Source organism: Anopheles arabiensis, chromosome 3, assembly GCF_016920715.1.
Source record: "Anopheles arabiensis isolate DONGOLA chromosome 3, AaraD3, whole genome shotgun sequence".
Lineage (NCBI taxonomy): Eukaryota > Metazoa > Arthropoda > Insecta > Diptera > Culicidae > Anopheles > Anopheles arabiensis.
In genome coordinates, this window is record NC_053518.1 from 84,187,643 (window position 1) to 84,205,071 (window position 17,429).

The window sequence follows — 17,429 nt, forward strand, 5'->3', positions numbered from 1 at the left end:
TCCCCAGAATGAGCCTTCGGAACAGCTGACCCGAAACTTCATGGCCCAAAACCCTCCCTTTTCCCATTCACAATCTTCAATTTTGGTCCTTCGAACCGGATCGGCTAACGCGTCGCTAGCACGAAAACGTCTCAAAACGACCATCGCAAACGTTCGCGCATGCAAATGAACCTCCATGAGGGAGGAACCGCCGCTGCCACCGGATATCCGATAGCTATTTTTCATGACATTTCTTTGCCGGTATTTCTACGTCCCTCTCCCTTGCCTTGCCTTGCGTGACACTCCGTGGGCTCCGACGCTTCGTTTCTTCTCCGTGGGACATTTCTTGCTTCCTCCGGGAGCGGGACACACAACTTATCAAACGCTCGCTCGATACCTCTCCATCTAAATTGGCCCCACAGCATTCCCTCTCGGCTAATCGATCGAGGAAAGGGGTTAGTTTTGACAGAAAAGTGTTCAAAACGGGATTTTTTTTTTATTTATGTCAACCCGAGTTGGCCAGGCGGGGAGGCAGTCCCAGCTCGGATCGGAATCGAACGTTATCGATACGTTTTGGTCAAACTGTTGATCAACCGCACACGAAAAAGGGAGAGAGAGAGAGAGGGAGGGATAAAAAACATAGAAAACAAAAATCGCTGTCAATTAATAAATTAATTGGTCACACATTAACATTCGCATGGGAACGTACCGACCTGTGTCGTGGATCATTTTAAAACGATTCCAGCGCCTGCGATCCGGAAGCCGTGCCCCGCGTGGCTGGGGATGTATCGTTTGGATCGGCGAGATGCGTAAGAATGCGCTGGGAAGCTTGCGACCCCCTATTGTACTGGGGACGATATTTTGACGATCTTTGTCGCATCGGCACGGGGATTGTTTGGGAAGCATTTCAGCGTGTAACCGGAGCCAGGCGTGGTAAGATGATGCAGTTGAAATGGGAATCCTTCCGTGTTTGAGGAACTATGTCGATGATGGCGTGGAGAGATGGTGAGATATATGAAGAAGAGGTAGAGAAAGATATTTGTTAAGTTAGCTAGGTGTAAGCTTCTGAAATTATAAAGCTGATGACATTCAAACAGTAGCGCGGTAGTCATAGGAGCTTTCAGCAAAGCAAGTCTACTTAAATTACCTTAAAATACCAATACTTTTTCAAAAACATGTTATCAGTATAAAGAGGATATTGATGAATTGGTTTTTCTTAAATTCGGAATTAATTTATTCATTTTCAATAATTAAACAAATACTTTTTAATTCTTTGTTTTCATCTTTCTATTTCTCTCCTTCATTATTTGTTTTCAACTTTTAAACTCTTTTTTGATGCTGTAACTTTGTTTGTATTACACACCCTTACTTTTTATCACATTGATTGCTGTTTTATTTATTTTAGCTGAAGAAATGTTAGTTTATTTTTGTAACGATTTTCTTATAACTCATTAAAATGCTTTGCTTTCTATACGTTGAACACATTTTACATATTTTACGTTACTTACAATCGAAAAACTATACAATTACACCAATAATTAGACAAAATATTACTGGGACAGAAACAAATTAGCCAGCTAAATCTGAAAGCTCGTAGTTATAACTAGAATATACATTCTTTTCACACATAATGGATAGTTTACATAGTTGTTAGTTTATTTAGGTATGTTCCCGAGATACGCGGTTTTTCTTATTTGACAAATCAAATGTCAAATCAGTACATTCGCTTCAAGAATTATCCAATCCAGTATAATTGGCATACTCCTCAATCCACTTAGATGTCAGAAATATCATAATTTTCTGCATAAATTATATAACATCAATGATAAAGTATTTGAAGGTACTAGATTAAATCAAAAATTATTTGTAATTAAGTCGAAAAAGGTGAAATTCGACATAGGCGGACATTCAAGTTAAGCGGATTGCTCGGGAACGCATAAACCACATATTTCGGGAACAGTGTGTACATTAAATACGAAACGAATACAAGAAACAAAGACAAGATAAAAACGATTTAAAAGTCAGGTAATAATAATGATTGGATTAATCATCTTTGAAATTTTAATGCAAACTATACGAATTATAAGATTAATTAATCAAAGGAAAAATTAAGCGAAATACTAAAAAAACTAAATAAATAAACATATAAATAGGACAGTAACCATTTATTGTACGATCCTCGTTTTAGCATTATGTTATAAAAATATTCGTCATCTCACTCTGGCAAATCGTCTCCACCACAGGAAACATCCATCAATAGAAACATACAGATTGGCTAGAGATGAAATATTTTAATTAAACCATCTTCCACGGACACACTTTCTCGTGTTCTCCAATCGACGTGCCGCATACCTTACTGTATAACCCCAAAACCTTTCAATACCTTTTTTCCCTGCCGTGCTGCCGTTGCGCGCCTTTGGAAGCGTTGAAATTAATTACACATCCTAACTGCTTCGGATGGCGATTTTTCAATCAGCAGCCGGGAGTGCTACGAAAATCCGTCAAATCTGGCGCTCTGGCACTGGCTCCTTCTCGCGCCGGCTTCTCCGCTGGGGTTTGGGGAAAAACTCATCGCCAGCCAGGGTGAAGGGCATCCAACATGAAGGGGGGCGAGCTTTGGAAGCGACAGGAGGGAAGCGGTTCGTGTTCGATTCGGTCACCCCGAGCACAGGCTTGACCTGGGCATTTCAACTCCTTTCCCCGAAAGATCGATTTTAACACGGCATTGGGGCGCAACAAACCCGAAAAAAACACTCACTCCCCGAATGATTAATGATGGAATTGTATCAAACATGATTTATATTCAAATCTGGAAATGGACTTACGGTTGATTTGCTTTTCAGGGGGTGGTGGTGGAATTTTTCGGGGAGCTCAACGAGACGCCGCTGCTGCTCGATCTCGCATTATCTTTGCTCATGTCACCATCGCTAAGGTGCGCAGGCGCGCGCGCCCAAGTCGACGACGCAGACGACGACGGCGGCTATGATGATGATGATGATGATGCGAGCATATTTTCCCCCTCAGCTCGGTTTTCGGAGGCGCGAGTGCGCGCGTGTCTAGCCACCGGGGATGAGTGTCTTGGGGAGGCGAACTATGTTTCAATTTATTTCACTTTGTACAGGGCTTGATTTTTCGTTTTACTTTTTTCTGTTCGTCCCCACTGCACTGCACTGGGCCATCCATTCTGGGCCGAGGTCGGTCCAAATAAATTGGACGATCAAACGGCCACCAAAACGGCCAAAGAAGTCATCAATCGGTGGCGTCGATGTTGTCTGTCACTGAATGTTTTTTTTTCGGACACACCATCATGGCGCAGTGCGGTCATGGCCGAGAATTCTCTCCGAAAGCTCCAAACCGGGGACGACGACCGTGCAGGAATCGGTGGGATAAAGTTTTCATTTTATGTTTCGCTCTTTCTGCTCACTTTGCTTAGTAGTTGCGCTCGATTCGATTCGATCAATCTATTGCTGTTGGCTGGCAGCTTGTTCATGCCTCGTCCCTCGCTGCTCGGGCCTAATCGTCAGCGGACCTTGTTTGTTCCCGAAAAAACAACCCCAAAGGCCCCCGGGATGCGGCCGCGGCTCGCTGCTCCGTCGATGATCAAATTAAGTTATTATCCTCTACAAACGAGATTGTTAATGCGTTTTTTGATCGCACGCCACGGGAGCAACAGGTCCCGCCGCAGCAACGAGCACCCTTTGGAAGGTGATTTTGTACCACGACTTTTCACGTTCAACCATTTTATTGACACGCCCGAACTCTCTGCCCCAACGGGGAGGGGGCGATTGCAGAGAAGGACACAGTTAGGCGTGTGCCAGGATAAGCATGTCCAGCACCAAGCATATTTGCGTCATTTATCAAGAGCAGCTTAATAAAGCCGGGGCGCAACGCTTCGGGGCACAAAAGCACATGTTTGGCTTGAACCTTTTCCCTAACGGAGCTTCGGAAAGTGTTGTGTGACATTTAAGGCTTTATTTTTGTTTTGTTTTTTTTTCGGTAGCCCCCTCTTTTTATTATTTACTTTTACTCCTTTCTTCTCTCTCTCACGAGTGTGTTACTCGCAGGAAATTAATTGTTTCACACGCTTCGCTTTGCTTCTCGCCCAAGCACTTGCTCGTCGACCAGCAGCAGCAGCAGCAACAACACCGCCTATTGCCTTTAAAACGCTATTAACATAAACATGTTCGCTATGTTACGCGGATGCGTTCTCCCGTCCCCCTTCCCCCTCTTCGTACGAAGCGTCCGATTGACTGAAGAAGCCACCCTGGCCGCTTAATTATCAACCTGCCGTGGCTTCAGTCCAATCACGCAAAGGAAGCATAAACAATGCCGAACCGACCTGGGCTGGCGTGCCACTGGGTGGCCACGATGTTACGAACTGATTTCGGTGTATCTCTCTCTCTGTATGGCCTGCTAGGCTAGGCTTGCGGAGTGAAATTTACGAGTGGGAAAAATCGATTGCACCACAATCGCGCACCACTGGGACTGGGAGTTGGTTGTATTTTTCGACAGAAGAAATCGCGGGAGCAGGAGGCAAAAGCACAATTTATGGACCCGATTCGGTTCCCCCGAGCAGACGAGGTCTCTCATCTAAAAAAGCAAGATTTATTTGGCACCAACTCATTTAGCACTCTAAATCTAAGGCCGAAGAAACAATCGTTAATCCAGCAGCCTGGCAAGGTTGGTTCATTTAAAAATCGCGCATATCCTCGCGTGGATTTTTCGCTCGTGACCTACGACATTTATCCAGTGTCGTCGCTGTGTGCTTGAAGAAGCTCTAATCATGCTCGCTCCCCCAGTGCAAATATTCAATTTCATCGGCCCAGTTACCAAATGGACTCGAGGCAAATTATGACTAATGTGCGGGATGATATTTCACCAACATCCTCTCAGATGGAAAAAATGGGGAAGCGAAATGTAACGGATTCGCGCCTCTTCAGTTTCAAAATGGACCAACGAGTGAATTGATTTTACAATTAATTTTAATCAAAACATGCCATTTCCCGTTCCGGATAGAAGTTTGGGATAGTGTCTGGGACGGTTCGTTTGTTTTGTGTTTCGTAGCGAAATTTATCAAACCTAAAAAGGGGCAGTTTCGGCACAATTTTCTTTCTTTTTGTTTTGTTTTTGGAGATTATACAAATATTCCCACGGTTAATCTTTTTGACATTTTTTAATTCATTATTTGTATGAAAACCACACATCAGATTGTTTATTTAATTTCTATCAAAATGGTTGTGTGTTTTGCTTTCGCAAGAATTTTGTTAGTTTTATTGTATTCAATATTTGTGTATAAACTGTCATTTTTGACAATTGTTTTAATTATTTGCCAGACTAGTTTAATGAGAGTTTATAGTAACAAATTGGTAATCAAATCTAAATGCTTAAAATCGCAGGGATAGTTTAATTATTCACTACAATAGACTCGATCATCACTTAACGATAAAGATCACCTAGAGTTTGACAAATAAAATTATTCTTTTGTTATTGCGAAACTGCTTAAAAAGATAAACAATCGATACCAAGGATGCATTTTTAAATGTTAATTAAAACACTCTTAAGATTGTTTTTAAAAAAATCACTTAATTATGATAGCGATCAGTATGAGTGTAACCATTGTACGGATATTTTGATAGAAAATCGAAACACCTATCAACACTTCATTCGCAACAGAATATCAAATGGTTTGATATTAACGAACAATCTTGTCGTCTTGAATAAACTGTATTTTTTACTACCATCTACAAAACAGCACTCAAAACATTAAGCTATATTTAAAAACGTGTAATACTTTCTCAGTAAATGTTTAAAATAATTAACTACGGTTATCTTAAAAGCAAACCGATGTTATGTAACCGTTTTGCTATAGAAACATTTAGCTCCAAATTTCCCAACTAATTTGCAATACTTATTGCCCGTTGCTAACAGCATCCCACTTACTATCGACCCGAAACAAACACCTGCCGAGTTGTGCTACAAACCGTATCGTAAAATGAGCACGATAAGCCCACCGTCAAAAAGCTCCTTAAAATCTGATCGCACTTTCAACCCCACAACCATCACACACCCAACCCACACCACTGGATGGAGCAGCCTAGATGTGTTTCATCATCTCCTACCGCCCAGCCGAACGTTACCTTTATCTTCGACAATTTATCGAACCGTTTAACGCTGAGCGAGTTCGTTTCGAAGAGCGTGTATGTGTGTCTGGTTTTGCTAAAACGCTCTAAACGCAGCGATGAAAATTAATGTTACCTTTTAGCCTCACGCGTCCATCGTAAAGGTGCGTTTATGATTCGTGTTGTACGGCAGCACCTGGAAGCCCTTTAACCTGTAGTCAAATGTTTAGTTTTAGCTCCATATGATGGGAGATTGTCCGTTGGCGTATACATTCAGCTCAGTAAACCAACAAGATCAGATCTCCCCGTTTTCTCTATGGAGAACTGGCACAAGAAAGAGCCAGGAATCTAACCATACATTTCGCGTCCTCACATTGAAAACAACAAAACGAGATCTTCTTCGATTGATAGCGAGTCAGCTAACCCACGGGACACTGTCGATCTTGCCGCCCCTCCCCAGTCCGATCGGTCACTTTTTTCACCCACAAAAACGGGAAATTTATTGGTCATCAGCCACCGCCCGCCTGCTAGCACCAAAAACCCATCCCATCCCAGTCGTGGAAGTCGTGTGTCTTCCAAACGGCTTCCGAAATACAGCCCACAAATTCCGACGGCGAACGGTGAAACGCCTTATCTCAGGCGCGCGCGCGTTCGTTTTGGAGCGTGTGTGTGTGTAAAATTGTCTTTAAAATTACAGCCCAATCTCCGTGCGCTCCAAGATGTTGTCCGCTAAAGCTGAGAGGGTTGTAAAAAAACGCGCGCTACTACAAAAGCCTTTTTATTGAACAGTAATCCATCATTTTAATGGCTTCCTCTCGGTTGGGCCATCGATCGTCCCGGATAGATCCTGCCGATTTGCACGGCACTTTGGCCCGCGGAGCATTGAAGGGAGAAGTTGGACGAAGATGCAGAGGATAGCTGATGAGACACCGGTACCATCTTACTGGAATAACACTTTCCACAAAACGCTGAAAGAGTTGAAAGAGGCGCGAGCGAACGTAAAGGCACATACTTGGACTTATCTGCTAATCTAAATAGTCCTTCGCTAGAGCATCCTTCCCTTTGGTTGGTGGGGTAGTTTTACAAAGCATTACACTCACCCTCGTCCTGCCTTGAATGAGTCATTTTTCACCTCACCGAAGAAGGGAATAAAGCATGCCCGAGACATGTGAAAAATAAATAACTTACAAATACACCGGTGAATACACCATTGACAAGCGAGACGGGACATAATTCTAAACACCAAAGCGCCACCGTTCCGTTATCATCAACCTGTATGGTCGTCCGGTTCGACCGGCACAAAAAAAACGAAGAACATTATTCATGGCTAGAAGGATTTGAAGCATTCAGCTTGGCGCTTCTTTCCGGCGGCCACAGTGCACTCTTGACTCAGCTTCCGCAGCGCTTTCTTTAGGTCCTATGCCGGAAATGACCTTTTTGGCTGTGCGAGGTGTGAAGAGAAGACGAACACGGAACGAACACCATGGAACATCAGGAAGTGTTATCGTGAGCACCTTCTAACACTGTTGAAAGGACATCCCGAGAATGGAATTTTTGATTTTTTCTCCGTCTTTTTTTGCTTAGTTTACCAAAAGACATCGACGAACCTTTAAGCAGCCACTAAGGAGCGGTCAAGCGACACATCTAGAAATTATTACTATACGTCTAACTTACAACAATAACAAACAAAACAATAAAACTTAACCAAAAACCGTAGCTAGATGCATTTGAAGCAGACCCAGATATCGAACCGAAAACACAATATGCTGAAATGCTCTTCTCTTCTCTTTTTTCTCTTTCTAATTCCAGACACTCACACCGTCCCTACAATCACAGCTGGTAATTGAATTAATTAGCTCCATTTAATGGTACCCTCCCTTACGCTTCCCTCCTTCCCGCCACCACCATTGTGGTGCGAGCGACCATTTTTGATCATATGTACACAAGGCTACACCATGGCTGGCTACTACTACTACCTACTACCTTCTACTTCTGTTTGCCGCTTCTCGCATGTACAGTCTGTGTCATCACGCAGCAACTGATTTGTGCTTCCTTTTTTTTGCTTGTTTTTTTTTCTTTGCCTGCGTTAAACATTTTTACCCCTTTTTTCTCTTTCTCTCTTTCTTTTGCTCCGTTTTTTGCAACTGTCAGTTTCATCTTGATGAGTAATACGCAAACACAAACATGCTGTATGTTTATCCTTCTTCTTTCTGGTTGTAGTTTTTCCACTTCCTTTTATACTTTTCCATTTTTGTCCTGGTTTTTTCATCTCCTGCATCTTCCCCTACTCTTTTTTCACTGCTTTACTGTACCGCTGAATGGAAAAAGTTGACACGCAGTGTACGTCACCGTTAACCCCTCACCGCACACAGTGTGCTGGGTGCATCTTTTTGCCAACGCTCAGGACCACCTTTCCAGGGTTTGGCTCCTCCTCCTATCCTGTCCAAAAAAAACGGCTGCCGCGGGTTTTTGCTTCCTTGCGATTGCGATTGAACCTTCTACCAACCCCCTCTGCAGCCATCGACAAAACCGGTCACCTAGGGACCTCGGAAAGAACAATGTATGTGTGCACATATGTGCATGTGTGTGTGTGCACGTACTAGTACCGAGTTTCGGTACTCGCTGCAGGAGGGAAATATGTGTGCAATGCCTTCAGGGGAAATGCCAGCGACCGGAACACAGGAACAGGAACGCAGCAACACATTTTCCATTCCATTTTGCCCGATTCCATTGTGTAACACGGTGTCGGTCATCAAGGAACAGATGTTCTGCATTGATTGTGCTTAAGTGTGATGATATAACATCGATTATTCAATTGCGAAACAAAATGGCAAGCCATTTTCCCGTGAGATCGGTTTTATTACAATGAATTTATGGTTTTGGCGCGGAGCAGCTTTAAAGCAGCTCTTATGAAGCGTCCAAGCTGTAATGACGCTGCTAAGCAGCTTCAGCTCAAGAAACGATTATTTCAAATGACGAATTTTGGACACTCTTTTTCTGCAAGTTCTGTAACTAAACGGAAGCAGCAGGTGTAACCGAACCCAAACTTCCACTTTCCAATTCGTTGCAAAACCCATTTACCAATAGTGCTCTCGCGCCCGCAACCTAATCGCGTTCTGTGCGTGTTTTCCCTTCCCCAACGTTATCTAACGCCTTTTGCCTTCTCGCAGCCCTTCCGCCTGTGCAAGACGGCTCAACCTCATTACCGGAGACGACCGCACTATCCGAAACCCGTAGCGCGTCTGGGTGAAAAATGAGCCGCCACCACCAGAGCCTGGGTCAAACCCTGCCCTGGGTGCTGCCCCAGCCCTCCATTTGCGGATCCTCCATTAACCCACAATTATATTCGCATTCATCAGGGCGAACCATGGCGGTCGGTTTTGCAAAGCGCAATTAAACACGCAGCCCCTGGATGAAGCCCCTTTGCGAAAGGACCGGATTTTTTTCGGACTTTGCGGATTTTTGCCTGCGTGCGTTGTTCCGTTTTTGTTGTGGTCGTCGATTCTTGGCCGTGGAATTGTGGAGAGCGGCCGGTCACGAAGGAGTTTGACGTTGGGAAATACACAAACGAATGCAAACACCTGTAGCTTTCTCTTCGTGTTGGCAAAGATGCTCCGGAGATCGCTATGTTCTCCTGAGGATCAGATCAGTGTCAGGCTTCGGAACGTTGTGATCATGGGGCAAAAGAATCTAATCAAATAAAATCATGATTACCCTAATGAAAATTCGCATTGGACGATCACTTTCGACAGTAATAGATCACATCATTGAAAACTGCGACTGTTCGATGAACGTCTAAATTCTTGTTGTATTCCCTTACCTTAGCAAGCTCAATCAACTTCGTAAACCACAAATAATTGCGAACCAACCTTACACACATAAATCTGCTAGAAAGTGATCATTATTAATTGGTAAATTATGAGCCACATTCCTAACATACCACATGCTGCTGCCGCAGCGGAACAGAACGGAACCAAAAACAAAACAACAAACAAAAAATCGAAACAAAATCCTGGAATGCAGAAGCAATTTCTGGGCGCTCGCTTTATTGCAGGTTCTGCCTGTTGCGCCGTTCGCCTCATCAGCATAATTTCAGTAGCTCAGGTCTCTTCCATCACGGGCGAAACACAGAGCACACACATGAACTAAAATGCTTTCTGCCTGTCTTTCCGGGAGTTTGCTCGCAGGCGCATTCTCGCACTGTGGCACTTCCTTCCCCCGAAGGAGTATGTCCTTTGGCCAGTGGCCTGTCGTTTCTCGCGAGAGTCAACACACTCTCCAGAAAAAAAGGTAAAGAATCCCCCAATGCTTGAATGCTCCAAAAACCGCGCGCGTCCCAAACGGTGGGGAGGGATTTTGGGCTGAAAATGTGCGCCCTCCCGAAGAGGAGGCAGCACACAAGGGCACACAAGCGGGAAAAACTGCAACTGAGGATTGGGTGACCGGGTTTTGCCGCTTTGGCGGCTGCGGGCAGAAAGAGAAGCAGTCGAATCAACCCCTGAAGAGAAAAAAGGAAATGTCAAGGCAGCTTTCCTTCCGAGACCGAGCCGAGTGCGTGTGTGTGTGGTAGGGATGGGACTTTGCAGACAAACGAGAGAATGACAGAGAGCGATAAAGATGGAAGCATACATTTTGAGCATAATTTGTGAGTGAGAGTGAGCATAGCAAAGAGCTAGAAAGCTACGGGCAACGGCTGTGACGCACGCGAGAGGGAGAAGGAAGTCGACGACGACGACGACGACGACAACAGCGAGGGGAAAACAGGCGCACGACGCGATGAAGGGGCCCAAACAAATCGTCGCTACCGATTTTATGCTCAGTTTGCGTTAGATCCCCCGGCTGTTATGATTGATTGGGGATGCTGCTTGGCTCGCTAGTGGATGATGTCCTGAGTAAGGATACGGGCGGGGCTGCGGGAAAAGCACAGTGTGTCGCGATCGTGTGTGGAATTTTGGGGGAGGAGAGGAGCGTGCTTGTGACGATGATTGTTTTAAGAAAATAGTGAATTTTATGCATACGAAAATCGTGAAAAGATCTGCTTGAAAATCGATCGCATACAATTTCTTCCTCTTGCAAGTGTGTGATTGCGTGTTTCTATCAATAAGATGGAAGGTGCTTCCGTTTCAGTGTGTGGCCCTTGTGGTCCGAAAAATTGTTCGTGATCAGCATAACCTACAACCCCGGCAAACCGTTCCACCTCTCGATATACCCGATCGTACACGCACACACGATCAGCACGTGCAACCACTTTGAGGATCAGTTTTTTGCGTTTTCCACAACCTCGCTGCTGGTGGAGTGTCCGTTTCGGGGCGAATCGTTTCAAACTGCCGTCGGTGAAGTGGTGCAATTCGGTATTATCCACTTAGTGAAAAGCGAGCAGCAAAATACAACCAGCCGAGTGTGCCAGCCAATGATTGAGCATAATTGAAAAATAATTAGACCTCATGTTACTGTGTTTCTGTTTGCGTGTGTGTGTGTGTACTGTGTCGAGACTGCAAACCGTGTGCGAGTGCGGCGAGGAGACTGGAAACGTGCGGGCAATTTTCGAATTTAGCATACGAGAAAGAATTTCGGGGGCAACGAATGAAAATGAATATAACATTTGCTCGTTTTTTGGTTACCGATCAGAGTTGGAAGATATTGCGGAAAACGAAAAAAGAGATCAAGTTTCAAGCAAAAAAAAAACACCACACTCATCACGATCGATCGCCTACAACGTACTTCCGTATCCGCCGAGTGGTTAATTGCTTCATTGCTTTCAGCCGCCGACACACTAGTAGTAGCACGCGGCAGAAAAACGCCGTTTTGACACGTTAAATGATCCAGTATGGATCGTGCAAAAAGCACCAAATGCCGCCGGCGGATGTTTGGCGCTGGTGCTTTGAATGTAATTATTGCGTTTATATTTATACACTTACGCCCTGCGGGGAGTAAAGGTTGCCTATGCGGACAAATTAGCCATCGTTTGCTAGCATACATACACGCGTGGTGTCCGTGTCCTTACTTGCGTACGCGCGGTAATTTCACTGGCCATTGGTGGCGGCAAAGATTAATTCTATTAAATGCCAATTTGTCTAATTTCACCTATTATGTGACAAAAAAAAGGTTATGCAAAGATTGATCTTTGCTAACTGCGCGTGACGCAACGCGGACGGGGTGGTGTTTATCTGTTTTCCAATTTCATTACAGTGATTTGTTTTTTTATGCATTTGTTGCATAATTATGGCCTTAAAAAGAAGATCGCAATATATTTTTAAAAGCCATCGTTGCAAACAAAGATGTTAAGATACAATTTGAGAAAGGAAATATCCTGGTCTCGGCACCAACCAAATCTTTGATAGCTTTCAACTCCAGTGAAGCCTGAACATTATCAAAAATTCTTAGTAAATATTTTAGATATAAAAACACTTTGAAAGATTAATAAAATCTTATCATCGAGCTCTAAAAAGTCAATATTTGGCATCAATGGCATCGATTTGATCAATTTTAAAGATGTTTCTAACCTGTAGAACCTTTTTTTACTCCAGCCCGTGCTTGCCATACATAGATTTTGTTCGTAATTGTATTCCAAGTGAAGCGTACAGTGTGTAAACAACATGGAAATTATTATGAGAAATGAAACAAGTGCATCTAGTTTATCTCACCGATTCATCAATGAACAGCCACGAGCAGTATAAACGTTATTGAAATCATCCTTTTCCCCAAAATCGAATCGATCGAGTTTACTGTTACTGGCCATAAGTGATGTGTCTCCCGAAACGTTCCCTGAGCGTTCGCCTGTGAAACAAACCCCATTCATTCTCGCTAACAAAACCGATCACTTTTGATCAAAAGACAACTGTTTCCACGAGCAAGCGACGAACCCGATCCAAAGATGGCATTGGCGTACGTAGACATGTCATCCGTTATCGAAGTGCAGGTAATGTCCCGACAAACGAACCGGGTTTCCAAATGAATGAATCTTTATCAGCGATAATTGCTTTAATTAGGAGCGTACCTGCTCAAGAAAGTGAAAGAAAGTTTGGCTTTTCCGTTCAGAATGCCTCCAACATACCCTCTGGGTGTGCCAGTGTATGTGTATGGTTGACCTCTTGTTTTGTATTTTTTTTTTATACTACACTGATTGAAATTCATCTCTTAGTGGAGGGAGGCTGTTTGGTTTTTTTTCTTGCCCCAATGATTAATGCACACCAATTCAACACACACACGCGGAAATGACAAGCGATCGATACACGCCTTTCGATGTGTCCAAGAGAAGGCTCACACAGTCCATACCCCCTCCCGGTGGCCAATTTTGGGAGTTTGATTGCAATTTTTATGACCGGTGGACTCGTTTTCCCTGCCAAAGATAAGCGGCGGGTGGGTTGTTCACGGGAACATGATTTAAAGCGAACACAAGCAGCAGTAATTTAAAGAGAGAGAGAGAGAGAGAGAGAGAGAGAGAGAGAAAGAGAAAATCACACACACACACCCAACGCAGCTATCCAAACGCCCGTTGACCGATCATGCCGTATTCCTATCGGTTTCTGACCGCTCGTCGGGAAGCACGTCAATAAAACCTACTCTACCACACGCTGTCTGCCCTGGACTGGCTTTCGAACTGGGGATAGATTTGGATCAAACGGGTGTAAAAATGCCAAAACGGCCCGACACCGTCGGATGAAGACAGATTTTTTTCGGAAATGTGATAAAAGTGAGGTTATCCCGAGCTACCTTCCTTTTCGTCCACCTACCCGTTTGGCTAATCATTTGGCGGGCGTGCTGGCGGTTAATCTCAAACGGGCAGCAGCGGCCAGGCATCGGTCAGGCATCGTCGAGCGTTCGATACGAGGTCCACACCGTGAGGTCGCACAAAACAAGCCATGTTAAAGCAAACAAAATAGCGAACTGGGTTAACAGTGGCCTATAAGCCTTGTAAATCGGTGTGTTCGCACGAGCGATCTGTTAAATTGTTTAATGGGTCCCGAGGGTTGAAAATCAAACGAAAGCATCCGTTTTTATTTCGTTACTGATATTTATTGTCTACTGCTTTTACGGGCGATTTCAAACGCCACGGTACACAGAAACTGTTGGAAAATGTTGTGCAGTTTTCTCTTTGTATTGATTTTGAACCTTTCTTTTATATTTCCTTTTTTTCTTTACTGTCTGTTATTTTACTTTACTACAAGTTGTGTTATTACTATGCATTTCAGTTTAGTAAACTGCCTTATGTTGCGATTTGAATACTTTAGAGAGTTCTAAGTTCATTATTCTTCATCTCTCGTATCGAGTTTCACCTATTACTTTTTAATTTAATTTTCAACATTACTTCGTCATAAGTTATTGTAAAAACACTAATTTGTAAGTAATTTGTGCAATATTGACTTTGAATGATAGATTGTTCTGTTTTGTCCAATACATGTCACCTACATGGCAGTAAAACAAAACAAAAATTAGTAAAAAGCCTTACAAATTTATGGCCAAACTAAAGTAAATAGAAAAAGGAGAAACTAAATTTAATAGAGAAAAAACTATTGTTGAGATAAAAGCCTGATTCTTTATTTATTTATTTATTTATTTATTATAGAGTATCGAGCCTCCATGGCCTACAATTAAAACTAATGTCTTATAAACTATGTGTTCCTAAAATTAGACAAACACATAAATCAGTTAAATAAATAAACTATTTTGTAAAATATGAACGAATTGAAATACAAAAACAAACAAATACATGGATGGCTTACGAAAAAGAGAACAAATACACAAACCAATAATTAAATCTAGCAGCATAAACCAAACAAAAAATTATAAAAATATGTAAAAAATGGTACAAAAAATGGAGAAATAATACATTCATTTTTCAACTGACTTTATATCATAAAATATAGTAATAATTGTAATATAGTACCTTTCACGAGTCAAACGCGTTATCTAAACCAATCTCTCATTCCTTTTTTTTCTCCCTCCACAGGAGCGGCTCACTAGTCATGGAGGCATAGGGCTGTCGAGCGGAAGTCCTGCATACTCGGCGCACACCGGCGGCCACACGGGGCGCAACGGCCCAGCGAGCGGACACAGCGGTAGCCACGGCGGTTCACACGGTCCCGGCCCGACCATGCATCACCAGACGCTGCAGTCCGACTTCCAGCCACCGTACTTCCCGCCACCGTTCCATCATACCACCCAAAGCCCACCGCAGCAACAGGTAGGTAGCACGGGCGAAGGGAGCATAATTTTGGTTTTATCCATGTATGTTAATGTTTACTTCATTTGCCGCTCCATCGCAGAACCACGGTCTCGATTATTTAAGTACGGACCCGTACGGGCAGCCACTGTCCTCGCTACACCATGCGCCCCTGCACCACTACAATCAGCTGGCCGGGCTGAGACCGTCACAGGAGCAGCTCGGGCTACACCGATCTCACCGCGAGTCCGAACTGCAGCAGCACGTGGTAAGTGGAGTCAACACCCCACCTCTTTACCTTTTACTTTGGAGTCAATCTTCCTCCCATCGAATCAAAACATCAAACTGAGGCCAACACACGAGCCGTCACAATCCTATCACTCACAGTGGCTCAGTGGCAGCAGCGCTCTCTGTCTCTATAGAGCAATAAAACAAATCAACGCTGATTTCCTCTCACTAGCTTGCGCCTTGCCTGTCAGTGTCCTATCCCGAAACGTCAGCGGTCCAACACTACGATCACCTTCTCTCTCCCCAAAAAACCCCCCTAGCTAGCCACCCCTCGGGGATAAATGAGAAATAGAAACGAAATCGACCAAATGAGATCACACATTTTTGTTAATTAATTTTTATAAACTACTGCTGCTGCTGCTGCTGCCGTTTGTTGCCGAACTTTAACATCCTGCAACGGTTCAATTCTCAGTTCCTCGTGCTCCGATTTTCCTCCCGTCCAATCTCCTCCTCCCGCAACCATCAAACAGTGAGACGGAGTGAGATGATTAACTTAGTTGTAGTGATTCCCGTTCGACGATGCTTCGAATTGAGCCATTTCGTTGGCGTGAGCGTCCGAATTTGGTTGAAAAGAGCGACCGGCCCTTCTATCGAGCCGGCTCGGCTAAGCGGCGGTAGCGATTTTGATGACTGACCACGGGGCCACCCTTTCGGGATGTTTTGTCTTTCGGGGAGCGTGTTTTTTATGTGCCTTTCTTCACGTTACTAACATCATTATTTTACGATGTTAGCTCCCCAAGCGACGTCATCGGCTTCCGAATATCGAAGCATCGATGTGCTCGAGTTCTCGATTTATGTTTCGCCTAAACTGTCGCTTTCTCCAAAAATACCTCCTCCCAAAAGCAAGATTGAGACTTTGGTGCGGGAAGAAAATTATGAAAGTCATGTTGGGCTTGTTAGGTCGAATTAATTTCTTTTCTTCGCCCCAAAAGTACAACACAATCCCGCGCTCGCGTGAGGCAGCAAACCAAACGGGTCCGCGCGTTTTGGTCAAGAAGCCAAAGGGAAGGGTCTTGCATCGTAGGACAAGCGGATGGTTCTAGCTGTGCCAAAAAGGGCACGTGATGGAAAACAAAGTCCACTCCGCTCCGCTCCGCTTGGCCCAACATTCCAATGAGCCTTTCGGGGAGCGAAGGGCACGGCAAGTTGGGAAGAAAATAAACTTCCAGGCAAAACTATTCCCCCTTTCTGCCTGCCGAAGAAATCTTCCACCACTGGCTCGGCTTGCAAACGCTCCAGATGAACCAAGATAGCCCGAGATACTGTTCACTCTTCGGAACACGGTGTCTTCAGACACATAACCCCACTTGAATGGCAGGCAGGAAGGTTTCCTTCGCAGTCCCGGGAAGAAGCCGGGTTTTGGCGCGAGTTTCCGAGATTTTAAGGATAAATAGCTGCGCGTCCCTTTTTTTCTCCTTATTTCTTCCCCCCCCCCCCCCCACCCATATGCATCCAAATGCCTTCCCGCTAGAAACTTTCCCGCACGGAACTTTCGACCGGAAAAATCCTTCCCCTCCCTTACTGCCCACGCCGTTGTGCGCTGCACATACTTCCGCATTTCTCCGCCGAACGCTTTTGTGTTGCGCTGCGTACCCAGTAGAGGGGTTTTGATGCTGCTGTGTTTGCTGCTGCTGGCAAGAATGTCAGCAATTTGGTATCATAAACGATGAAAATATTTATCAACTACATGCCCGCGTACGGCGGGGGTTACATCTTTTTTTGTAGGGAGTGAGTTTGGAAGAACACTGTGCAGTAGTAACAAGCGATCGATTACGATAGCCACGAGATGCGGGTTTGCGACGCGCAGATGCTCTTCACCGAACGATGTGCGATTTAATAAAGTCGATTAGCAGCCACCGGTGGTTTTCCTGCGTTGCACT

At 44.3% G+C, this 17,429-nt stretch overlaps 1 protein-coding gene across 6 annotated transcripts in view; it reads left to right on the forward strand.

The window, feature by feature from the left end:
- Positions 1-17,429, forward strand: part of LOC120902991 (transcription factor AP-2-epsilon) — a 134,862-nt gene that overhangs the window by 107,495 nt on the left and 9,938 nt on the right. For 3 of the 6 annotated variants that reach the window (XM_040312143.1, XM_040312138.1, XM_040312141.1), the window contains 3 exons: positions 7,908-7,937; positions 15,049-15,282; positions 15,365-15,529. In XM_040312143.1, coding sequence (XP_040168077.1) covers positions 15,193-15,282; positions 15,365-15,529 — 255 coding nt within the window. In that variant the 5' untranslated portion in view covers positions 7,908-7,937; positions 15,049-15,192. Of the gene's footprint in view, positions 1-7,907; positions 7,938-12,718; positions 13,018-15,048; positions 15,283-15,364; positions 15,530-17,429 lie in introns of those variants that run through there. The other 3 variants (XM_040312139.1, XM_040312142.1, XM_040312140.1) reach the window with 2 other exon arrangements.